Genomic DNA, 27,385 nt, shown 5'->3' with positions numbered 1-27,385 from the left:
AACCTAAATGGACAATTATTCCTTTGACTGTTCTTATTGGATAGTCAAGTGTTCCCATGACATAAAGAAGTTAATGGAAAGAAGTCTAGTGGAAACACCTGAAGTTGTAACTGTCCAAGCATTACATTAAATTCAATTGCCAAGTAACTTCTCAGAATGTCTCTGGGCCAATAATATCAAAATACAGAGGTATGCAAACAAATAAAGTAACATATGATGGGAAGAGCAATTAGATATTTGGACCTCATTCATGATGCTCATGGGTGGTGGGTCAATATGCTGGACCAGCTCAGCAGCAGTTGTACATCAGAGCAAATGAATACATCTCTCTCATGTTGCAAACATGATCCGTTAAGTAGATACCAGATGTTTGATCTCCTTGAAATAACAGAACATTGAGACCAGAGCATTTCTTTTTGAGGTCGAACCTTTACACAAACTGTTAAGCTCCCAAGTTGCATGCCTACAAAATTTAGTTAGATCAGTTACTGCCACTAATATTCATATCCATGTTTGGAATACAGGACAAAATTAGTTAATATTTACAAAAAGGGAATATTAATCGTGGGACGGCACAGTGTCTCAGTGGTTAGCACTGCTGCCTCAGGGACCCAGGTTTGATTCCACCCTTGGGCGACTGTCTGTGTGGAGTTTGCACATTCTCCCCGTGTCTGCGTGGATTTCCTCCGTGTGCTTCGATTTTCTCCCACAATCCAAAGATGTGCAGATTAGACGGATTGGCCATGATAAATCGCCATAGCCCAGGAATGTGCAAGCTAGGTGGATTAGCCATGGGAAATGCAGGGTTACAGGGATAGGGTAGCAAATGCATCTTGGCGAGATGTTCTTCAGAGGTTCAGTGTGGACTCAATGGACTGAATGGAGAAAGTGAGGTCTGCAGATGCTGGAGATCAGAGCTGAAAATGTGTTGCTGGAAAAGCGCAGGTCAGGCAGCATCCAGGGAACAGGAGAATCGAAACGTCGATTCTCCTGTTCCCTGGATGCTGCCTGACCTGCTGCGCTTTTCCAGCAACACATTTTCAGCTCAATGGACTGAATGGCCTGCTTCCATACCATAGGGATTCTATTCTATTCTAATAAGCCTTTTCTTTAACAAGGAAGAAAACAGCATGTATCGTTGCAATATATGTGTACATAAGAACTAGGAAATAGAAAGATGACTATGGGGCAGAAAGATGACTATAGGGCAGAAAGTGGACCATAGAGCTGACCGAGTATGCTTCCTAGGTGATGAACTAGGATCAAGAGAACACCAATTTGGGGAATTCTTGAAACCCAATCCAGCAGCTCCGATAGATGGTTTTAGATCATAGAAATCTTTACCACAAGGGGCTATTGAGGGAGACATTAATTCTCATTTTAATTCAGTTATAGGAAGTTGAGAAGGGACATGAAAAGTTAAGGAAAAGTTAGTGAAATGGCTTTATGTATCTCCAGTTGGCAGAGCTTCAACAGGCTGAATGGTCTTCAGTGCTATAATTTCTATGATTAAAATTCTGCTGTGGTTAAACTAAAGTCTGGAGCAGTACTCTCCTTAATAAATTTAAAATATGTTTGCCTTTTTATAATACTAATATGAACCTTAAAGAACAAATCAATTTGATTGATTTATTTTTAAACTGAGATTTTATTGATGTTAGTATGAATGACTCGATGTAGGAGGACAGTTCTGATTTTGTGTTGTATGGTTTGGCTCAGTAAATTTTTTTGCACATCACACAAGATATGTTAGTACCTGAGAATAATGTGCCAACCCTGTATCCACTCCATCCCCATAACATCACCCACCTCTGACCCCCGACTCTGTTTACCACCTGCTGAAAACTGTATTCATGCCTTTGTTATCTCTATGCTTGACTGTTCCAATACTTTTCTGGCTGGTCTCCCATCTTCCACCCTCCACAAATAAACTCATTCAAAGTTCTGATCTCTGTGTTCAAACTTGCCCCATGTCCATCCAACTTATCACTCTGCTCACCAACCTAGCATCGTTCCAGAACTGGCATTGCCCTTATTTTCAAATCCTTGTTTGGAACTGCCTCCACCACCTTCACCCTACAGATCTCTTATACATCCCTGATTTTAACCAGCCCAATATCAACCAGACACTTTGTCAATGGCCTGAGCCCTAAACTCTTGAACTCTCCCCCTAAAATCCACATCTCACTCCTCCTTAAAATCTCTTGGCCAAGCATTTGATTATTTGTTCTAATATTTTCTTGTGGTTGACAGTATTCCCCCCCCTCAATTAAAGGAAAGATGCCAAACAGACTAAAAAGTCCTCTTTGTGCACTGATGCTTAAATGGCATCGTTGGATTTCAAAGGTTTAAAGTTTATTGTTTCTGAAACAATACTGAACATTAAACTTACTGTTTCTAAGCATTTCAGAGACGCCTGCAGAAAAGATTTGCCTTTTGAAAAAATTACATTATCACTGAAAGCCAGTGAAAGATGAAACATAGTCAAAAATATAGATAAGAAAAACTTGCCTATTCCTGTTTATGAATATGCTAAATCAAAAAGGATGATCATCAGAGTTACAGTTCCATCTGTCCCCTCAGCCAGAGTTGACTTTTCAGCTACCTCTTATCTGTAAGTAAGAGAACTGGGAGGCTATTCCGGACATATTGCACACTACCATATTAGCATCGATGCAAGAAGATGAATTCTTAGTCTATTTGGCATTTGTTCTATCATTGAGGAGGGATGCTGTCAACATTAGCATTTACTGTGTTTAGACATCAAATACTATGGCAAGAATCCAACTATAATCGGGAAACTCCAATGTGATTAACCAGTAAAGCTCAAATTGGTGACAAAAGTAATTATTTTGGTGACATCAAAGTGACAGGAAATCATCTTAATGAACCTCAAGGCTAAAGCTAATCAACATTCCCACAGTTACTAGTGATAACTACTTGATTCATGAAGCTAGATCTCTGTTTGAAATGAATAAATCATCACAATGTGTGCGTAACAGTAATTAGCAAGTGGAAATCTAGATCATACAGGCAAATATTTCCTCATGTCACTGTAGTATTAAACAATTAGTGATATCTAAAGTGACAGGCTATTTTAAATAGTGAATGCTGTAATGTCACTGAGCACATCCTGAGTTTTCATTTTATCAAACCACCATCAGACTAGTAAACCAAAATGAGCTGGTAGCCACTTGAGTCTGAAATTTATGTAAAGTGAAAACTGAACAATAGCACGAAGGGTTACAGATCTACTTAACTTTATTATGAAATACAAGGAGGAAACAGCTTAAGAATTGAATTTATATGAAGATCACTAAGACAGGAAATAGTCATTTTAAAATAATTTACAAATGGATTCTGATCAATTTTTTAAGTTGTCATTAATGGGATTAACACCAAATTACAAAGGACCAGAAATGCGAAGAAACTGAGCTTTCAAGTTGCCAATCAAGGTTATAAAGAGAGAAATGTATTAAAATTAAAAGGCAAGTTATCCATTTGTAATGAATTTAATATTAAATTACAAGTCTGAGCCCAGAATATGCAAAGCCACTGGCATCTTAATTATTTTAAAAGTGATGTGTTTTTATAAAATGACCTCATTTATCCAAACACTCCAATGGCAATTAGTGACTGTCACATGACAACTTAATTCCTGGCAGTTCCAGTCTTTTTAGGCCTTCGAAGTCTAGATTTTCTTGGCATATTTTCTACATCAGATTCAACTTCTACCGATGCTGTAACTTTTGCTGATTTCACAGATTTCCAGTCAGAAGGACATGAAGGCGCGTTCTCTGACTTTCTAATCTGTTTGGTTCTTGTTGTTAATCTTCTCTTTTTATGTTTATCCGTGAAGCAAAAGTCTTGGGGAGAATTGCCTAATGAAAACAATGGCTCACCTCCAATTTCTTTTGAGGGGTCAAGTCTGTTGGGTTTACCTTTGACTGACCTTTTACGATTCGAATTATGATTTAAAAGCTTTTTTCTCACAGGTGGTTTTCCTAAAGACTCGAGAGAATTCACTTCCATTGTAATCTCACAGAGGTTTGCTGAAGTCTCTGTTAAAACAATCTTCTTGGCACTATCTGCTTCATTTGAACAGGAGTCTTTCCTTCGCTGCATTGGTATTTTTGTGTTTACTTCACTTTGTTTAGGATCCTGCAGTGCTGACTCATTACCGCCCACTGTGCCTTTCAAACCTGTCTTCAGCTGTTCAATAGATTGAGGTTGTTGTTGGCAGTTCTCTTGAGCTGGCTGTCTCTTGTTAATATATTTTTCCAATTTTATGACAGGAAGTAATAACTTGCTTTGAACTGAGTTCATACAATCTTCTGTTCTTCCAGTATTTATATCCTGAATCTCCTGCTTGAAACCTGTAGCAGATTGGGCTACATCCTGCTCATCTTCTGTTACAGTGTGCAATACTTTTGGCAAGTAAGTGTTAGCTTCAGATTTGTTGAAATTTCTGATTTTCGTGTGACAAGACTTTTCAACACTGAAAAACATAGAATTTCCCGTAAGAATTAAGGTATCCATTGTCATCCAGATGGAAAACATTCATTTAATTATTTTATGCTTGCGAAAACTCCCTCAAAACTATCCAAACGTCAATCTTAATTATTTTTGGTGCCCATAATTCAGATGTTTCCAGCTGTGCAAACTAATACTTATTTCACATAAATTTTATATTAAGTACAAAAGCAAAAGCAGGAAGTACATTTTGTGGGGTTAACAAGCGAAAGCTTGTTTTTGAAATGAACCAAAAAAAATCCTTCTATTAAAAGTACTTCTTTAAACAGAAAACATATTTAAAAAAAAACGCTTTGAGTCTTTATTTGTGGCCATAATTGGAAATTCCAATATTTTAGTACTCTGAATACTTAATATGAAGCAGCAGAATGTTATGTTCCTGTACAGACATACTTAAGGCTGATTCTGGTAAAGATAAAAGACTTCGAAATTTAACTTGCTCAAGATTTCAAAAATGTGGTGTGGAACAAGCGTATTCCCGGTCTCAGGAATTTCAGTTGAGTCTACTAGCAATTGACAAAGTTCTCACCTACAGTTTCGCCTGCTTGTGGTGCTGCAGCCTGGGATTCTATCAATAGCAATACAAGAAAAAGCCTTTAGCATTGAAAATGTCCCAAGGCAATTCACAGAGTAGAAACAGAACATGGAGTTGGGAGAGAAATTAGGGACAATAATTAATGGCTTGGAAGAAAAGTTAAGCTTTCTGAAAGTCAGAAGAGCCTAGCAAATGAAAGCTCTGAGGCCAGAGAGGTGGGGTGTGTGGGGCAGGGGGATCTGACAGCCAGAGTCGGAAGACTTAAGAATGCACGAGGGAGAGTAAATTTGGAGAGGCTTGCAGTGGTATGGTAGGAGAAGACCACGAAAGAACTCGAGGACAAGGACGACAATTTTAAGTTTAATGTTTTGGAGCTCAAGAACTATGGTAGAGCTATAAATAGGAATGTAGCATAGTTTATTGCAGAGTAGAATGTTTACAAATGTAGATGAAAGGAACCATAAAAGAGAACACTGGAGTGATTGATTCTGGAGATACCAATATAACACACAATAGTTTCAATATTACAAGGGATAAGATCAAGACAGAGGGAACCAAACATGTACTAGTGAAAGTAAATAGTGGTGATGACATAAAGAATATGGGATTTGAAGCTCAGGTTCCAACAGCAGGTAAAGGAAATGCATAGTCTTACTGAACCAAAATGAACAAAGACATGTAAGAACTAAAAGTATTGATGCAGCAGTTGGCCATCTGACCCATTGAGCCCAGCCCACCATTTGATCAGATCAGACCCCAACCCCACCTTTCCACAATGCTCGACTCCTCTGTATATCAAAAATCTGTCTAATTCAAATTTTGAATATTTCAATGGCTCAGCCTGCACTACTCTGTGAGAAATGTGTTGCAAGAAACTAATGGAAATTTCCGCTCACCTCTGTCTCAAATGGAAAACCCCTTATGTTTAAACTGTGCCCTCTCGTCCTAGATTCTCCCAGAAGGGGAATCATCTTCTCAGCATTTACTATGCCATCTCCCCTTGGAAACTGATAACTTTCAATAAGATTATCTTTTATTCTTTTAGGCTCCAGCTGAAATGTACAGCAAATCATGGTTCAGTCTTTTTGTTGTTATACTGAAGGAAGTCATGACTCATCCAAGACTAGATTTAGAATGTGAAGCCTAATAACACAGATGTGATCACAAGACTGAGTGAACCATTTGAGGGGTATAGTTAACTCCACACTTGTGGATAGCATCACCACATGACAGCATATAAAGGAAAGGCCAAGAAAATTCTTCAGGGATTCCTGAGGTATCACTGCAAAGGAAGACAGAAAAAGAATTGCAAGATTGAGGAAGAGAAAGGAAATCACATGACAGTCAATGTCAGAGTGGACGTCATTCATAGAAGTTGGTTTGGAATGTGGATTTCCTTCAAGGGGTAAGTGACAATCATTTTAAAAGAGGGGAGAGATGCTCAGCAATTTTATACTGGCTTTCAGTATCATAGTCTAGACTATAGAAAACACCAACTTATTTTTAGGCTGTAGGAAACCAGAAACTTGCTCAAAAATATACTAGCAGTTTGTCTAAATTAGTTAGTTCCCAGTAACTAGCTGTTCAATTTAGAACTTTGGCCCACGATGTTGTTAAGATCGACCTAACCTAAACACCCAACAATTTACTGCTGTCCATGTGCTTGTCCAGCAGTCACTTAAATGTCCCTAATGTCTCTGACTCTACTACCATCGCTGGCAGTGCATTCCACGCACCTATTAAGAACCTTCCTCTTAATCACCTTAAAATTATGAACCCTTGTAACAGCCATTTCTGCCCTGGGAAAAGGTCTCTGGCTATCTACTCTATCTATGCCTCTCATTACCTTGTACATCTCTATCAAGTCACCTCTCTCTCTTCCTTCTCTCCAGTGTGAAAAGCCCTAGCTCTCATTCAACCGCTTCATAAGACAAGCCCTCCAATCCAGGCAACATTCTGGTAAATCTCCTCTGCACCCTCTCTACAGCATCTACAACCTTTCTATAATGAGACAACCAGAACTGGACACAACATTCCAAGTCTGGTCTAACCAGTTTTGAGAAGATTTGTAGCTCAGGTTGAGGTTTTGGTTGTAGGTTTGCTCGCTGAGCTGGAAGATTCATTTCTAACCAGGGTTTTATACAGCTACAGCAAAACCTTGCAGCTCTTAAACTCAAATTCCCCTGTTAATGAAAGCCAAAACACCATACGCCTTCTTAACAACCCTATCTACTTGGGTGACAATTTTGAGGGATCTATGTATGTAGACCCCAAGATCCTGCTGTTCTTCCACACTGCCAAGAATCCTGTCTCTAAACCTGTATTCAGCAATCAAATTCAATCTTCCAAAATGAATCACTTCGCATTTATCCAGGGTGAACTCCATCTGGCACTGCTCAGCCCAGCTCTGCATCCTGTCAACATCTTGTTGTAGCCTGCAAGAGCCCTCAACACTATCTACAACACCATCGACCTTTGTGTCATCAGGAAACTTACTAACCCACCCTTCCACTTCTTCATCCAAGTCATTTATAAAAACTACAAAGAGCACAGATCCAAGAACAGATCTCTGCAGGACACCATCGTCAATGAGCTCCAGGTGGAATTACTGTTCATCCGCTACCACTCACTGTCATCTTTCGGCTAGCCAATTCTGTACCCAGACAGCCATATTTCCCTGTATCCCATACCTCCCAACTTTCTGAATGAGCCCTCGTAATAGCCATTTCTATTGAGCCCAATGTACTATTGATTGGGCTACTGCTACCTCTAACTACAATCTGTTATTACACCTCTTAAAATAATCAACAAGAAAAAGGATGCTTGGGTTTTGGTCTGCAAGTCATTAATAGCTGAGTTGGTAAATGAATACTTTGCAGAATTTATAATCACATTATAGAATTAACTTTTTGTAAAATTGATGGCCATTGCAGAAGAGAATCATTACAAATTTAGCGCTCTGCTGAAGACATTCTTCTGGGTGCTGAACAGTCCTATTGATTGTCTATGAGTCACATAAAAGGTCTTCCTACTTTTGGCACCTATCCTCATACCTAATCTTTCTGAAGATCGAGAAACTTGGCAAAACTAGGCCAGAAATGTATTGTTAAGCAGTTTTATAGAACACATGCTAGTATCAAATGTAACAAAGCATCACTTGCTCCAAATAACTGTCATCTGTGAGAATAAGATTAACATGAAAGATTCCAAGTTGGTGGGCTGATGCATTGTAGTCAACGTTAGATCAGACGAGGGAGAAGGAGGGACCTTCATGGCTCTTTTCTTTAGATAACCTGTTTGGTCAGTGGACTTCATCAACTGAACTCTCAAAAAGAGTCTTTGTTCTTATTCTGTAAGAATTCGAGGCTTGATTCCTGGCCACACCCCTTGTCTGGGAGTTGGCCTGAACAGCAACTAATCAAACCTGCTACAAAATCGCTTCCTTTGATTTATGCAAACCTCAACAGGTCATTTTAAAGCATTACAGTGCCGAAATTTGATGGCAGTACCTCATTTATTGACTTCCTGATAATACACAGTCATCAGGGAAAAAAAAATTATGGCCTGGTTAATGAATATTTAAATTTAATTTCTCTCCCAGGTTCAGATCGGAGGATTTCTAACCTTGAACAGGTATGCTAAATCAACATTTTGGCATCAAACATGACTGTATCCTTTTCATTAGTCAAATATATTCAAAAATCCCATAAAACGTCACAGAATAATCACTGGTCTAAATTCAATCTGGACGAGGTGACGATGTCTTTACCGTTAGGATTCATAGTTTTCTCGCTGACAACTGGAATTATAGCCTTTTAAAGATAGCAGCCTATGATGTATGGCAGTCACTAGTACAAATGGAAGATGTATGAATTTGGACGGTGCTGGGATTATAGCTTCCTCTGGGATAATCTGGGAAGCAAGATGCCAGCAGTACAACTGTGATTCTTCATGGTTTCTAAATTACCACATGGATTAGGAAGGCGGCTAGAGGCTTGAAAGGAATTTCTTCCCATGGAAGAGAATACATCAACTACTAATATTTCAAAGCACATTGTACAGTTGTAATCAAAGTGAGCATTACCAGTGACTGCCAGCACAACATATTTCAAATTTAATCTGTGAAACTGGCATATTTACTTATTATTTTGTGACAACACACTTGATGCTTTATAGTCAGGGCGCAAAGTTTTCAGTTTAATTAGGTGGTGATACATACATGTGTTTCAAGGCTTCTTTCTTCTTCTGTGTTGAAATAGAGACATCGCAAAGTTCTTTCATTTCTGAACCACCAGTGAAGTATTCGGAGGTTCCATTCTCAATACCCTATTAAAGAAATGCAGAATCTCATTAAAAAAAATATACATACCTGCACAAAAATTTGCTTATTCTATATCATTATTGTTTGCACTCATTTGGTAGAGGGTTATTATCACTAACTGGGAAATAAAAATTTTCTGTTTAGGTCACCCATTGTGAACATCAAGTGCTCCTGGGTACAGTGTAGCTTGGGTTCATAAAAATCACATTTTGCGGCTTGCATTTTAAGAGAACTGGAATCATCAAACATGATTGCAAAATTGTGCCTTTTAAGACAGTAGAAACAAAAACTTAATAGCTCCTGCAACATTGTTTTCATCTATCCAGAATGTTCATGTAATGACTTTAACATGGATTATTTAATCCATCAAACTTTTTTTTTGCATTTTACCTTGTATGGTGGTTATAACCCTAAACTTGAGAGCGGAGATCAGGTTTAAGCATCAGCTGTAATGCACCAGCTGTACTGTATTGAATCTTCTTTATTTGGCTGGATGCCACACCGCAGCTCCAGCTGATATAGTACAATAATGCAGCTGATCCTAAAGTTCACTTTTATATAATTTGAAAAGACACAGGTTAACAAGCAAGTTTATTGTAACAGTAGATTTTTAAAAAACATTCTATTCAGGTATCTTTGAAGACAAAATAGTGTATTTCAACAGTAATTATTGCTTTCACTTTCAACACGACATTCTTAAACTGTTAGTCTCAATTGTACAGTGTTTGTGTAAACATTGTATGCTAAATCACTAGATGTATGCAGAACAAAGTCAGGCACATCCATTCTGTTTCAATCTCTATCACAAAAGAGCATCCCATGCATCAGTATAACAATTGTCATTTCTGACACCAGACATGCTGCATAAACTTTCCAAATGAGACTATTCATTCAGTGCCTATTAGCATCAAATTAAAAGATTTGTGCTGCTGATCCATGCCTCCTCTGAAGTGGATTGAAATGGCTCATACTCCATTAATGCAGGATCCTTTTTGCTAGATGGAGGAGCCCTTGATTCGATTATTGCATGTGGTAATGGCCCTGACCAGTGTAATAACATGTCTCTCATGCCCAAAAGGAACAACACAGAAACAATGCATATCTCACCACAATGTTGTCAGGTACCAATGTGCCTCCAGAGAAGGGCGTATCTGTATTTAATTATTGACAGCACTTCTGAAATAGTGCAAAAGTGAAGGCAGCTCTTAAGACTTGCAAAGGCATAAACAATATCACAAACGCACAGTGATGCATGACTTAATTTCTTAATGTGTAACAAAATCAGTAAATCACAAGAGAAGTTCACTGTTTGTATGTCATATAATGGGTCATTGATTGTTGAAACATAACATATTACACTATATTGTTTGTCATACTATTCAAACTTGTATATTTCTATGTAAGATATCATAAATTGTCCAAAAGTGTAACTAAACTAATGCAAAACAGGTTTATCAAACTGACCCCACATTAATTCCCAAGTTCTCCTTTACTGGATTGGTCTTTCAAACTTTCAAAACACATTTCTCATTTAGTGAGTGAAAATGCTATTTCTGATACTATTACAGATTAAGGAAATGCACAGCATGCTTACTCACTCACAGTAATCCCAAACTTAACATTAAATGTAAAACTTGTGACAGGTTATTTTGCCTCACTGTACATTTGTTACAGTGTTTGTGCTGAGGCAATGCTGAGAGAGTTAACAAACACAAGTTCTTAAAACAATGATCACAGTCTGGATAGGTCAGAAGTGAGTGTTTCTCTCTTCCCCCATTCCCCAGAGTAGCTCTAAATCAAAACAAAACATGAAACGAACACACAAAATAGATGCAGAATTGTTCAATTATAAGACTCAAGTATGAGTCAGCCCTTGATACTGAAAGACACTGTGGGAACTGCTGAAAATTCTACTGAAAGAATTATGTAAACTCCCTCAGGCTGGAAATAAGCCACAAAGGGAAGCTGTTGTAAGGAAAGCCAAAGGACATGACACAGAATGTAAGTCCAAGCAATCACTGAGCTAATACGGATGTATTTCTTGTGATTTTCCTCTATGCTCTCAAACTTAATCAGTCTCCATTTAGGATAGAGGTGTTGTAAATGAAGTCAGAATTTTGTAAGTACTTCAACTAGAACACTACAACTCTTTTAGAAACATTTGTAATGGCAAACTAAATCTGATGCAGCAATCCTTCCTCAAAGCATCAATTAAGCAGCTTTTAGAAAACAAAAAATGGGATACAAAGATAGCTCCAGAAGTTTGTGATCAAAAGGAATGCATTGTTGTACTTAAAATATCCTTTTTTTTTAAACTTCCGACGATAAAAATGTCACAATCTGTGTTTAATATTAGATCTTGTAATGAGGTGGTCACAGGCTATTTTTAGACCAGATGATTGCCCATCACAGTAACCTCTATTTAATACAAGAGACATTTTGTATGCATTTTGAATGTAGTTTCCAGTCCATCTAAATCGATAGCTAAACCAGCTGGAAAATGGCAACAACTGCTTTAAAATATATTTCTACAGAACTTAAAGACTTTAGCACAATAATTAAAGGCATGCAATACATTAGTACATGAGTGCGATCTGGCCTTTTGGATAACACTAACATCCTTGATTTGTTTTGATTTATTATTGTCATGTGTACTGAGATGCAGTGAAAAGTACTGTATTGTGTGCTCTCCAGACAAATCATGCATTACACAAATAAATGAGGATAATACTAACAATAATAACAACAAACCATTTTATTTCTTGAAAACACGTGTATACATCAACATTTGTTAAAATTAAAATTTATTTGGGTAGCTTTAAACACAAGGTAACTAAGACCAAGGAGAAAATTCAACCTACAAAATTCACTGGCAGTCTCTCAGCCAAAATCAGCAATGTTTGAGTTCACCACATAACACAAACCACAAGCAGCACTATAAACTAAGAGTTCACATATGCATGTGCTCTCAGAGCTTAAAGTGTATGATATTCTGCTGATGTGATGGACCTATGGCAGCATTGAAAGTATTGGTACGTTTTCCACATCTTCCATGGCATCATCTGATCTTGTGAGTAGATAATTTGCACCTTAGAACATAGCGCAGTACAGGCCCTTCAGCCCTCGATGTTGTGCCGACCTGCGGAACCAACCTGAAGCCCATCTAACCTACACTATTCCATTCTCATCCATGTACCTATCCAATGACCATTTAAATGCCCTTAAAAGTTGGTGAGTCTACTACTGTTGCAAGCAGTGCGTTCCATGTCCCTACTACTCTGAGTAAAGAAACTACCTCTGACATCTGTCCTATATTTATCACCCCTCAAATTAAAGCTATGTCCCCTTGTGCTAGCCATTGCCATCCTTGGTTGTCAACTTTGTGCTAAACATCATCTGGTGTAACTCAGAAGTCTCACTTTAGTAAGGCAGTCTTAGCTTCATTTGATGCGAAAGATAGCTAGCTCAGAAATATCAGAATTTGCTGACAAATTTTTATCTGGGCCGTGCTCTCTACCAGGTGAGTGTTTTGGTTTGTTCTCACCCCTTCGAGCAGTCAGTGTCCAGAGGGTTCTGCTGTCTGCGACTGTGTTGCAGTTTATGTGCTGATGTTTGCACCTTCAATTCTTGTTTGCTGGTGATCTTGAAAGGTAGGTGTGGACATCCAGCAGGTCATGACCCAATGGCCAGTTCACTGTATGGAAGGTCTTTGGGTTTATGGCTGTTACTCATGAACACAGCCTAGCCATTGCATGTCATCAATTTTTAAAAAAATGAACGCTGACTAAATTTAGAGTCCACAACTCTCAGGTTGATGATCTTGTCCTGCAAAGACATGTTGAGGACATGTCTCAGATAGCAAAGGTCGAAACCATTAAGCCTCAGTCCCTGATCCTGCCGACTATATGTTACCCAGATTTCCCTTCCATTGAGGAGTGCTTGGTAGCTTCACAATCTGGTTTTCTTCATCAGATTGTTGTTACACCCTGCTGTAAAATTAAAAAAAAAACATTTTCAACCCTGCTACAATCCATGATTGACAGTTTAGATCCCAATATTGTTGCAGTATAGGTTCAAGAAATTAATCCTGATGTATTTCCCACTGGGCCTATAGGGAAAAGGCACTGTCTGCCCCTCCAAAATTCTAATATCTATTCATAAAACTATGGACTGGCCATTAGCTTTGGAAGGTTAGAAAACTAATAATCTTCCTTTAAACTGGAAATACACTGTATAATGTACAAAGGTAGAAAACTGCCTAATCTGTAACTGATAATACACAGTAAAATAGAAAATATGCTGCATTAACAAGAAATAGACGGGCCTTGGGTACAATATTTAATATTCATACGAGCAAGCCAAGGTGTGTCACTGCCATAATCTGTAAGTTTCAGAGTTGACACAGCAAATAGACAATATTTAATTAAGTCATTGTAATTATTGAAATATGCAATGCAAATATGGGCACCTACAGCAATGTATTTTATTACATTATAATTGTTAAAAATGTTAAAAGAGGACCTTCAATAAGCATTGCTCGTTGTTTTCAGAAATCTGTTTCGCTGTGTTCTAGGTTCTCCACGCAGGGCAAGCAACATCTTAGTGTCTTACCTTATAAAACACCGATGACTTCAATTAACACATCAGTCAAGGAGCATTATTTTGTTTCAACCCCCTCAAAAGGTCTTTGCAATACTAACAGACATTGTGGCTACTTAAATAGCACTCAGTGTCCAGCACTGGTTATTTTTCCAAATTTGAAACACGATAGAGAGAGAATTGGATCAGGCTGAACACAGATTTAGAAGTCATTAACCTGCTCATGGTGTATGCAGAATGCCACATTTGTGCCGCTTGAGAATTTCAGTGAGCAAACTGCGCTACCCATGCTGTTCACGGCTGCATGCATTGACAGACGATTCAGTGCCGTGATTGGTTAGTGTTACTTACAAGGTAACCCACATCTCTTAAAACAGAAGATATGTTGTGTGTTGTCCAAAGTGGTGTCAAAATACTTATTTGAAGCTTTTGAAGTTTTCTTTTTAAGAAAAGGCAGATCAACTCACACAACACCATACATCAAGATTTCCTAATAATGGTCTGGAGGTCTTCATGCAAAACACCGAGAGACATTCTGCACATGCAGTGGTGAGATGAACTAATTAAACTGGCTGAATTTACAAAGTTCCCCATGGGAGACCAGTTAGCAAGGTTCGATCTCATAGAATACAGGGAGAACTAGCCATTTGGATACAGAACTGGCTCAAAGGTAGAAGACAGAGGGTGGCGGTGGAGGGTTGTTTTTCCAGACTGGAGGCCTGAGACCAGTGGAGTGCCACAAGGATCGGTGCTGAGTCCACAGCTTTTCGTCATTTATATAAATGATTTGGATGTGAACATTACACCTGCCAATTTGACAAAAACTCACAAACTGATGAAACCATCTGTGATGGAACTTACTTACCACCTTGGAATGACATGCTCAATTCACTGATGCCCACCTTCTACCTTGGTACCCCATACAGAGCATCTTTCCTGAGCAAGATCAATCAGCCACCCTTTGGATTAAGGAATGGAAAGTTCAGGAAGTCACTAACAAATGTGTGACAACCTTCATCTGTCCAATCGCAGGGTTTGAACTAACACGGCATAACTGGCTCTTGCTGAACAGGTCCAAGCCAGGACAAGGACCCTGGGCAGCCAATCTACACCACTGGGGCATTGGTACAAACCCTCTACATCCTTATGCAGAAACACAACACATTGCCAAAGACTTGTGCCCTTTAGAGATTAATCATCTTATGTTCAGTAAGTGAGGAAGCTATTGCTTGGATTTGGGGGATTTACATACACTAAATAAAAATAAGCAGTAGAGATCAGAGTGTAGCTCCAAGAACATGGAGGCAATGCATAAAGAAATTTACCAATCCAAGATGAGTTATCAAGGTTAACCATCTTCAAATGCCACATTGTACCAATTGCAACAGTAACCTCACCCATGGTTCAATTCATTTGTTTATCCTAAGCACACACCCACAAATCGTATACACATGCTACGGTGTAGCCATTGGAGGGATCAATACGCAGGCTACTTGCATACTTAATCCTCTTTCTCTCTAACCACCTCTGTTTCATTCACTAATCTTTTCTCCATCTAGAGTGCAGATAAGCACACAATTCTTACTTTCTTTCCTCACTTCACGAGGCACCACACCTCGCTTTTTCATTTCAAATACCCAAGAGCTGGAATCCGCCAAGTCAGAGAATGAAGATGAGGAGATGCTGTAGTTCTATAGCACACTCACAACCACTGGAATGACATTATTTCAGAGGCTGAGAGAGATCTGCATGTGATGAGGTGCCAGCCACAAATGCATAGCTGCCAGGACAGAGAGAAAGAATGACATGTGCCAGGTTAAGGGGCAGGGGGGAGAGGTGAGTCACATAAGGGCATTGATGGTTTAGACTATAGAAGGCTGATATATGTACATAATCAAATGCTTTCTGGAAAACTTAACAGAAAATCTGCAAGAGCAACAGTGAAAGATGTCCAGCAGGTACAGGACTTTGAGCAAATTTGGAGTCTAATTTTTGGATACATGGTCACTTCCATAAGCTCCCTAGTAGAACCTACCATGATTCAGTACTTGATGGCTAATCAATGCTTCTGCTGAAGCACAAACAGATTCTGTCAAAGGTCCGAGGGCTCCAGTGGGATCTCAAACTATCGTCAACGAAAATCAGTCTACATCCTTGATGGCTCAGAATTCGGCTCTTTGAAAGGGGTTCCGGGATTTCATAGGCACTCGTTAATCTGTCCTCCAATACATCAACACGAATGCTAAGGCACAGCTCTGAGAAAATGGAACCAGATGGCTTCTCTCAGGATGCCAGAATTCCTGCTCCCACTCCTATCACTCTGAAAATGCCCTTGCTGCTGTATGTTAGTCAGCCAGCCAGCCCAGACATCTGCAGCCCAGGTCCAGGTGGTACAGTTTGAAGTTGGGCCCTCAAGGGCCAGAGCTGTTTGAGGTCATCCTCCAAGGCCAACCGCAATCTCCTCAATTAAAGGGCAGAATACGTCACCCATGCTACAATTACTGGAGAAAAAACTCTTAGGAACACCAGAACAGACAAAGGCACACAGAAGACAGAAACAAGGGGAACGAACATGGGTGATTAGTGCAATTCTAGTTTAATGCATTGTTAAGGTGTGCATAGATAAATTGGACTAACTGCACAGTCTCATTTTAAATTTATTTTTATGTTGGCAACAAAAAGAAGTTAAGTTATTGTATGTAAAAGTAAGGAGTGTGAGAACACACAACAGTACAGCCCAAGATGTTGCACCAAATATGACGCCAAATGAAACTAATCCTTTCTGCCCGCTCTTGGTCCATATCCTTCCACTCCTGGTATATTCATGTTGGCACTATAATTAGTGACATATAAACTTTTTACAATACACATTGAGTGTATGTGACGATAAAGGCTATTCTGTTCTGTTTACAGGAACCTTGATTATCCGGCACTCGATATCCGTATTTCAAATTGTCCGGACACGATCACAAGGTCCCAATGCTTGGCTAGACTGTGTTATCCAACATTCGATTATCCAAACAAAATACTCCCCACCCGTGTCATTCGGATAATCGAGGTTCCTCTATACTTACCGAAAAGTCCTTAAATTCCCTTACCGTGTCTGCCTCCACCGCCAGCCCTGAAGAAGGGTTACACCCGAAACGTTGACTTCTCCACCCCCTGATGCTGCCTGGCTTGCCTCCTGCTTGTCTACCTTGGATTCCAGTATATGCAGTATTTTTGTCTCCATCACCACCACCTCTGGCAGCACATTCCGGACTCTGACCACTCTCTGTGTAAAACACCTGCCCCTCACATCTCCTTTGAACTTCTCCCCTCCCACCTGAAATGCATGCCTCCTGGTATTAGACATTTCAATTCTGGGAAAAAGGTTCTGACCACCAACCCTATCCCTGCATTTAATAATTTAAGGATCTTCTATCAAGTCTCCCCTCAGCCTCCACTACTCCAGAGAAAACAACCTGAGTTTTCTAGCCTCTCCTTATAGCTCGTATCCTCCAATCAAGGCAGCATCTTGGTAAACCTCTTCTGCACTCTCTGCAAAGCCTCCACATCCTTCCTGTAATTTAACATGACATCCTGACTCTTGTACTCAATTTTGAGAGTGTGTGGTGCTGGAAAAGCACAGCAGGTCATGCAGCATCCGAAGAGAAGAATCGATGGTTTGGGCAGGAGCCCTTCATCAGGAATGAGGCTGGGAGCCTCGGGGGGGGAGAGATAAATAGGAGGTGGTAGGATGGGGGAAGAAGGTAGCTGAGAGGGCAATAGTTGGATGGAAGTAGGTGCGAAGATGATAGGTCGGAGAGGAGAGTGGAGCGGATAGGTGGGAAGGAAGATTAACAGGTGAGACAGGTCAAGGGGACGGTGTTGAGCTGGAAGGTTGGAACTGGGGCAAAATGGGAGGAGGGGAAATGAGGAAAGTGGTGAAGTCCACATTGTCGCCTTGGGGTTTATAGGGTCCTGAGGTGGAAGATGAGGCGTCACATTGATGCCCTGGGGTTGAAGGATCCCGAGGCAGAAGATGTAACCTCCCCCTACCTTACCACAGTTCCAAACTTCCAGTTCAGCACTGTCCCGATGACCTATCCCACTTGTCAATCTTCCTTCCCACCCATCTGCTCCACCCTCCACTCCGAACTATCACCTTCACCCCCACCTCCATCTACCTATTGCCCTCTCAGCTACCTTCTCCACAGCCCCACCCACCTCCCATTTATCCCATTTATCTCTCCACCCCCGAGGCTCCCAGCCTCATTCCTGATGAAGGGCTCCTGCCCAAAACGTTGATTCTCCTGCTCCTTGGATGCTGCATGACATGGTGTGCTCTCTACTCTGATCTCCAGCATCTGCAGTCCTCACTTTTTCTTGTACTCAATTCGCCAACCAATGAAGGTAAGCATGCCTTATGCCTTCTGTACTATCATATTTACTTGCATGGCCATTTTCAGGGAGCTATGGACTTGAACCCCAAGATCCTTCTGTACATCAATGGTGTTCAGAGTCCTGTCATTTCCTTAACATTTGATCTCCCAACGCTCAATATCTCACACTTACCCAGATTAAACTCCATCTGCCATTTTTCTGACTATATCTGCAACTGATCCATATTCCACTGTATCCTTTGACAACCTTCTACATTATCCACAACTCTATCAATTTTTGTATCATCTGCAAACTTATTAACTCACCCATCTACGTTTTCATCCAAGTCACTTATATCACCACTTTACCAAAATGGCATTCAACACACTTCCACATAATATATACATATGTATGAAGAAGGAAAGCAAGATCAGAAGTAGTACTGAAAATCTTTGGTACATTATTTCAAAACGTACAACCCAGATGGCCTCCTTCTTCAAGGACCGCAATTTCCCCCCTGACGTGGTCGACAATGCCCTCCACCGCATCTCTTCCACTTCCCGCTCCTCCGCCTTGAGCACCGCCCCTCCAACCGCCACCAGGACAGAACCCCACTGGTCCTCACCTACCACCCCACCAATCTCCATGCACAGCGTATCATCCGCCGTCATTTCCGCCACCTCCAAACGAACCCCACCACCAAGGATATATTTCCCTCCCTTCCCCTATCAGCATTCCGTAAAGACCACTCCCTCCGTGACTCCCTCGTCAGATCCACACCCCCCACCAACCCAACCTCCACTCCCGGCACCTTCCCCTGCAACCGCAGGAGGTGCAAGACTTGCGCCCACACCTCCCCCCTCACCTCCCTCCAAGGCCCCAAAGGAAACTTCCATATCCGCCACAAATTCACCTGCACCTCCACACACATCATCTATTGCATCCTCTGCACCCGATGTGGCCTCCTCTATATTGGGGAGACAGGCTGCCTACTTGCGGAGCGTTTCAGAGAACACCTCTGGGACACCCGGACCAACCAACCCAACCACCCTGTGGCTCAACACTTCAACTCCCCCTCCCACTCCACCAAGGATATGCAGGTCTTTGGACTCCTCCATCGCCAGACCACAACAAAACAACGGTTGGAGGAAGAGTGCCTCATCTTCCGCCTAGGAACCCTCCAACCACAAGGGATGAACTCGGATTTCACCAGTTTCCTCATTTCCCCTCCCCCCACCTTGTCTCAGTCAAATCCATCGAACTCAGCACCGCCTTCCTAACCTGCAATCTTCTTCCTGACCTCTCCGCCCCCACCCCAGTCTGACCTATCACCCTCACCTTGACCCCTTTCCACCTATCGCATTTCCACCGCCCCTCCCCCAAGTCCCTCCTCCCTACCTTTTATCTTAGCCTGCTGGACACACTTTCCTCATTCCTGAAGAAGGGCTTATGCCCGAAACGTCGATTCTCCTGTTCCCTGGATGCTGCTTGACCTGCTGCGCTGTTCCAGCAACACATTTTCAGCTCTGATCTCCAGCATCTGCAGACCTCACTTTCTCCACAAAAAAAATAATCAAGTGGAAATAAAATGCACTAAGATTTGCAGTAAAGTTGGTGGAATCCAACACTACTGCTTAGAATTGCTCCTGCCTGATGTCACAGTATGCCATGCTATGTTTACCTTGCACCATCTTCACATATCCACTAGGCTCAGCCCACACTATGACAAGTGCACTTCTTTCTGCAGCCCTTCACTTTACTCTCTCGTAGGGATTTCTGCAGCTTTCAACTCTGATCAAAAAGATGACATTTTCTATCTTTCTCTTTGCCTCTTTTTAAAGCTTTTTTACTCTTACAATTGCAATTACTTGGCTTGTATATGGAATTTTTAACATATCCCTTCATATCCATATTTCAAATTTTTATTGTTCTTGCACAAGGACAACTACATTATTGTACTGCTGTAAGTGATTATGTAAGCTCCATATGATCACAATGCATTTAGAGGAGAAACCAGGAAAGCAAATATAGCGTGCTGTTACAGTCTGACTAGTTTCAGAATCAGCAAAGCTCATATGTTTCTTTTGATCCTTAAGGTTGATAAGGTTTGTAGTGGACAAAGTTCCCACCATGCTGGATTCCATTATTTGCACTGCTCTCTGCTGGCAGCCACTGCTTAACCACTCTTAATATAATTTCTCCCTACTCCCCCTTGCCAACAACCACCTGAGAGAGCCAATGTTAAGTTCAGATAGATTTCCACACCCCCACCCCTCCAAACCCCTGTCTCAACAACTTGCTAGCTCAAGACAAAGTCCAGTGCTGAATTTGGCTCAGGCCTTGTGCTAATATGTATAGGCAGGTACACTGATTACTCACTGACTGTCACCTATTTCAGACTCTAATTCTCCCCCAACCCCATCATCTTCACCAAAAGGGTTTCTGACTGAGCTGTGTACAGGTGAATTAGCCATTTACTGCCTAATAAGTGTGGTGAGAAATTCCAATTTAGCACATAATGCCCAGCTCCACAGAGATACACATTTTCATATAGTGAAATCTTGGTAACAGTAACGTCTAGATAAGAAGATTCACAAAGTATAAAAAGCTTCAACACAATCAGTATAATCAGGATGGGTTTTTAATCAAGGTAGTTTAAACAGATGAAGAATGTCAGGTGAGTATTCTGAAAAATCATAGTTGCCCAGGTAATTAATCTGCAAACCCATTTATTTTTAACAATAGGCTGTCTGATCTTCTGTAGGGTAAAAAAAAAATTGTTGGAGATGAGAGATAACATAAGGGTTGATAGGAGAGTTAGTCTATTTGGAGTAGTATGGTCAAAATGTTATTGAACAAATTTAACTCCCTGATAACCTTTTTAAAAAATGGCTGGCTATAACTACAACGGTTCTTCATGACGTACCATTTAAAAATGCTCTGACTAAGCTCAGAGTAATAGCAAACACATTTTGGTTTGCTTGTTCAATAAAACATCATTGCGGTTTTGTCTGTTCTCAAAAACATTGGCTTAATCGCGAGTTTCTTTTAAAAAATGGGTTCAAAAGTAAGAAAGGCAACACAACACTCCAGTTAATAGATCTGATAGCTCTGCTCCTCAAACAGCTATTGACTAAAAAGGCCCTCTGCTAATTACTTCTCCCAAAGAGACATTCAGGACCAACATGACCCAAGATAAACATTTGGATCAAGGAAGAAATCCGCTAAAACATATTCTTGCGGATAGTCTGCAATTAAACATGGTCAAAATACTGGTAAGTGTTCTTTACATAACAAGATCAAGCAAATGAAAATGAATGTCTGGAATCACAGTTCACCAAAGCTGTAGATACATAATCAGATATGAATTCAAAAATATTAAAGAAAGTTGTCAACAGGTGATAGGTCACAGGTCTTTGATAAATTATCCACCCAGCAATTTCCCAGCTTTGTATAAAGCATTCAAAGAATGTCTGCATGGAGGAAGGAAGACAAATTGTCAGGGGAATAACTCAATGCTGTTCTCACACTGCTTCAATCTGCTCATTCAATAGTAGTATTAGTAGAACAAAAGCAAAGTACTGCAGATGCTGGAGATCTGAAATACAAATAGAAAGTGCTGGAGAAAGTATGGCAGCACCTTTGGAAAGAGAAACACAGTTAATGCTGAGTTCTGTATGACTCTTGAGTAGAAGGCTAAAAGCCATTTTCTTGCCTTCTCTTTTAACCAAGTATTATGTGATGTTTCAAGAGCCAAAGAGAAAGACGAACACCAAAGGTTAATCATCTGTCTGAGGACAGAAGTAGGCTCAACTATGATGGTACCACAGCCCAATAGCCTGCTACTATTCACTATGTGACTTCAGACATGAAAAACGGTCATTTGGACAAGGCATTAAGCGGCAACTGATACTAGCAGAATGCACTTTATTTTTTTAGGGGAAGTGGTGGTGGTATTACCACAAAAAGGCTATCAATCCAGAAATCCAGGTAATGATCTGAGAATCTGGATTCAAATCCCACCATGGCAGATGGTGGAATTTGAATCCAACAGAGTTAACGGTCTTAGGATGACCATGAAACTATTGTTAATTGTTGGAAAAATGGCTCACTAATGCCCTTTAGCAAAGGAAACTGCCATCCGTACCTGGTCTGGCTTACATGTGACTCCAGACCCACAGCAATGTGGTTGACTCATAAACTGCCCTCTGGGCAATTAGGGCTGGGCAATAAATGCTGACCTAGCCAATGATGCCCACATCCCTGAGAATGGATTAAAAAGAAAAATATGAGGAGACTGGGGACAAGATAAAAAAATGGAGTATCCATTTCCTTTCTGTTACTCAAAAGTGCAGCATTGTTAAAACAATACTTTGATGGCTGTTTATAATGTTTGACATATTTCATGCAACTAAATATTCCACAGTGCTTTATTGGATATTGTCAACTCAAATGAGAAACTGAAGGAAAAAAATACTGGAAATATCTGACGGAAATTATAAAGTATGTCTTGAGGGGCCTTTTGAAGCTGGAGAGAGATCATAAGGCAATTTGCTAATGCTAGTATTTAGTTATCATCGATGTTTTGAAAGAAACTCTCCTGTTTAAATACCGCCAGGCCCGTTGTCTGAGAACCAAGGTAGACCAGTGGTACAGTTTTCACAATCATCCCAGTTTAAGTGTAAAACGTTGCATAAATTTGATAAGATATACTCAACCATCTGAGCACAACTGTGCTAAAACCAGACATCTGAAAGTAAAGCGCCTTCAAAAATAATTTTAAAATAACATTTCTAAATAAATTCTACAAGATTATAATGTTGAGTTGCTTGTTATGACTATTTTGAGGGAGATAATTCAAATAGTACCAAACAACTGTTGATATCCACTGGTGATGCAAGCTATCTATGCCTTAGAAAGCTACATTTGAATGGCCAAACAAACAAATACATCAGAAATGTAGGAGATTACATTAGTTGTAGGGCCTTTTTTAAAAACATTTAAATGAACTACTTTGACTATCCCTTACAAGTAAAACTTACATTTGCCGCTCAATTCAGAAAGCAGACTGGTTATAATTTGAGAGTGTGGTGCTGGAAAAACACAGCAGGTCTGGCAGCATCCGAGGAGCAGGAGGATCGACATTGCGGCCATAAGCACTTCACCAGGAATAGTGATTCCTGATGAAGGGCTTATGCCTGAAACGTCGATCCTCCTGCTCCTTGAATGCTGCCTGACGTGCTGTGTTTTTCCAGCACCACACTCTCAACTCTGATCTCCAGCATCTGCAATCCTCACGTTTTCCTGGTTAAGGATTGGCCAATTAATTTTAAAATATTTTACTTATGTAAGGCTTGTTGTAAATAATATCTCTGCAAATGAAATGTAATTCCTTTCGAAGTTCTAATCTCAGATTATGTACCTTTTTCTATCAACAGCAAAATTTACAATGGCACAAATGTAACGTTAGGTGCATTGAGTTTCAGTGTGTATGGAAAACTTGCTTCCTTTTTCTATCCAGTAAAATGCTGAAATTCAATTAATCACAAAATGAATACACATTTAGTAAGAAGATTTAAACAGGAAATCAGAACACATTCATATTGTAATGTATATTAGCAACAGGCTGCCACTACAGCCACCAAAATAATATATTACAACCAGAGTAGAAAACAGGATTAGTTTAAAATGATTGTTGATTATGCAATTCTGTTTAAACATAAATTATACACCTCCATTGTGTACAGAAAGATTATTAAAAAAATTCACCTTGTCATTTATTTAAACCCTCAAAATTTCTGCTTTATTCAACATGAGCATTTCATTATTTTCTATAAATCGTAAGGAAATTATCATTCATAGATCTTTGATGAATGTTGTGAAGTATGCTCTTCCATTATGGAAGGAAGATTGAACACCTTCAATTTATCAAGCATTACATGTGTCACAAATATATGGGGACAGCTGTCTCTGTTCAAGACATAACATTCTTTTGCTTTCACATCACATAGGTCATTGTAACTTCCTGTTTAGAAGTTTATAAATAGAGCAAATACAAAGTGTAGGACATGCAGTTCCTCACACAAAAGGATCATCAAGGAATTGTTAAGTAGATAAATTTTGCACCTCAGTGTTTGTGACATTAATTTACCTGCTACTAACATACCCACTTAGCCTTTGATTTGTGATAAACCACAAAACATTGGTTTTCCATTCCCCAGGATGGAAAAAAGCATTTCTTCACAGAGCTATAATTTTAAATTAATAACACTTAAAATATACCTGAAATAACATTATATCTAGATTTAAATTAGAAGTCATTTATGATGCCCAGTTTCCAGTTCCAATAAGCCAAAAACCTAAATAGAAAGTTATAAAAAGGAAGACATTTTACAGGACTTTAATCCTTAGCTGATAGGAATGCTGGTTTGCAGAGAGCAGCCCTATAGTTCTACAACACTTCACACCCAGCAAGGAACAAGATGAGAGCAGAATTTTGTATTTTTATTCCCCAATGTATTGTGCAACTAAACCATGTTACTGAGTTTGCAGCTTGTTTTAAAAGTTAAAATGTTAGCCGATTGTTGTAAAAGTAACAAAACTAGGTTAAAATTTACTTAATAATTTTCCATAAAATACGTACAGTAATCTGTTCCTCAGCAATTCCTCTTTTTGGACCAGTTTCACATGGAGTTATACAAACCACAAAACGTTCAGGGAATATATAAAGTCCTAAATGGGAAAAGATTAACATTTTCACTTGATGCTTTCACACAAATTTCTAACAAACTTACCAATGTTAGCAGTATTATGAAGGGCTCACAAAAATGAAGTAGGAGTGGGAAGACTACGTTTTAAGAACAGGAAAAACATTTCACTAACCTGGAACTACAAATAACTTATCCATTTCGACATATTTAAATACAATTAACTTTTAAAAATCATTTAAATTATCTCCTATAAAAGATTCTACAAAAATGATAATTTAGCATGTATTTCAAATTATGAAAGTTTTCGGACAATCATTGACTTTTTAAAAACACTTTCAATCCACTCAAAGACTACAATATGGTTGATTACTAAAAGTTTATGACCAAAGCTCTGCTTAATTGTGGGATATGACAGAAGAATGTTTGGCACACTAGCCTTGAAAACAAGTTTGCCTTTAAAATGGACAAATTCGTGGTTCTTAGGTTAGCAAAAACAACTTTCAACTTGGCAATGCCAAATGCAAGAGTAGGACAGTAACCATATGGAATCACAATCGGAAAGAGGGGGAAGGAAGGTAAGTAAAATGTTTCCTTTACAGAACCAGGGCATTGTTAAGAAGTAAGCAAAAGTGAATGCAGCTTTTTATTACCTCTCCTCAAAAGCTTCCCAATATCCAGTTGCTATCCCCTCCATATCTCTGTAATCTCCTCCAGATGTACATTTGCTATACCTCACCCATTCTCTCTTCACCATCCCAAGATCTCTGGCTCCTCCATTTCTGGCCTCTTGTGCATTTGCTACCTTTCCGACCAAGCTCCAATATCAGCTTATGTTGCTTGGTGCCAAATTTTGTTTGATAATAATCCTGAGAAGTAGTCTGGGAGGTTATGTTACTTCAAAAGTAATATTTAATTTTAGTAGTTGTATTAGTGCAGTGCCACAGACCAATCAATCATTCTCAACAAATCTTCTGTGCCAAACAACATGCTTGGTGGGAATTTTCTGATATTTCCACATACTCTTCCTTCCTTACTCTGTATAAATCAGACATTACAACATTGACAGGAGTCTTCAAAAGGTTCAATCCCATTCTGGAAAGCTGGGATTATCCAGATATTTGAATCCTTTCAAAGATAACTCTGATTTAGTGGGGAAGGAAAGTGGAGGGGGCACGATAGGGGATGAATTATTTTCCATCTTCAGATGTGCATACAGTCCCTTTAAAATTATTTTAACTGTAAGAACTCCTTTATTGCTGTGTGAAACTGCTGATGTACAAATCATTCCTCACAGTGAGCAGAAAATGAAATGTGGTATAAATATATACAATCAGTTCCAAAGGGGGAAGGGGGCATGCATTTTGGTACGTGAAGAACAGTTAGAAGAATGAGGAAGCCCCTAAAGATGTCATATTATTTTCTTGTATTCCACATATTTAACATACTGTGGGAGTTTGACCTACTACTGCGCAGGCGAAGGAAAATGGCTTGCTTGGAGTCAGTACAGACTCAGCTAACTGCAGATCATTCTTGGCTCTAAACCCCAGACAACAACATCTGGTAGAAGAACAAGAACTATTCTGAGTATCAGGCTCAACCGAGGTTGTCTACTCTAACTTTTTTAAGTCTAGCCTGAGGTAGCAGTGGCTTTTAGCATTACTTTATTTTGTTTTCTGGTGCAAATATAATGTAGAATTCAATAAAATAACAAGGAGGAAATTCTAATTATTCAAAAATATATTCTGTTAGACAAAATGTTTGTGGATTAAAAAAAAAGCTATGTACACAAAACTGTTACCTCAATTAACATGCTGATAATTCAAGGAGGAAAAAAATTCTACTTGACCTAATCTGGTTAATGAAAAGGAGAAAGTAGGCAACTAAAAGTAGGGAAGAGTCCTCAAATAGTGACCACAACATATTTAGGCTCAGTTTAAGAACAGGGCTAAAAACAGAGAGGACAAAAACATTTGATTTAAAAAAAAGCAACATGAAAATGTATCTTGCCCACATTAAGTGAAAGTACAAATTGTCAAATAAAACTGCAGATCAGCAATGCAAAATAGTTGGATCAGGAGGGAGGGAAAGTGGAAAGTACAAATTAAGTATAGAAGTCTTCAGGATAAAATTGACTTGCAGTTTCCTGGAACTCCTCATTTTCCTTTTTAAACATGGGCATGTTCCAGGCCCGTACCCTGTGGTGGTGGTTTCACCTGAGCAACGTGAATTTTTAATCCACTAAATTAATGAGCCAATGTAACATTACCCAATTAATTTTAATTTTGATCCAGCAAGGACTGTTTCCATATTCACTTTTACACT

General features: G+C 39.5%; 1 protein-coding gene across 1 annotated transcript in view; it reads right to left on the bottom strand.

Annotated features, from left to right (window-relative positions):
* Positions 1-3,243: 3,243 nt before the first annotated feature.
* slx4ip (SLX4 interacting protein) overlaps positions 3,244-27,385 on the bottom strand; it is a 141,686-nt gene continuing 117,544 nt past the window's right edge. The window contains 4 exon segments of the mRNA XM_043696612.2: positions 3,244-3,677; positions 3,679-4,498; positions 9,288-9,394; positions 24,997-25,085. Of these exon segments, the coding sequence (XP_043552547.2) occupies positions 3,630-3,677; positions 3,679-4,498; positions 9,288-9,394; positions 24,997-25,085 (1,064 nt within the window). The 3' untranslated portion in view covers positions 3,244-3,629.

The sequence above is a fragment of the Chiloscyllium plagiosum genome, unplaced genomic scaffold (genome assembly GCF_037043375.1).
Source record: "Chiloscyllium plagiosum isolate Xiang-an unplaced genomic scaffold, Cpla_swu_hap1 HiC_scaffold_10, whole genome shotgun sequence".
Classification (NCBI taxonomy): domain Eukaryota; kingdom Metazoa; phylum Chordata; class Chondrichthyes; order Orectolobiformes; family Hemiscylliidae; genus Chiloscyllium; species Chiloscyllium plagiosum.
The sequence above is the reverse complement of the archived record's forward strand: the minus strand, read 5'-3'. Positions and strand labels throughout refer to the sequence as shown.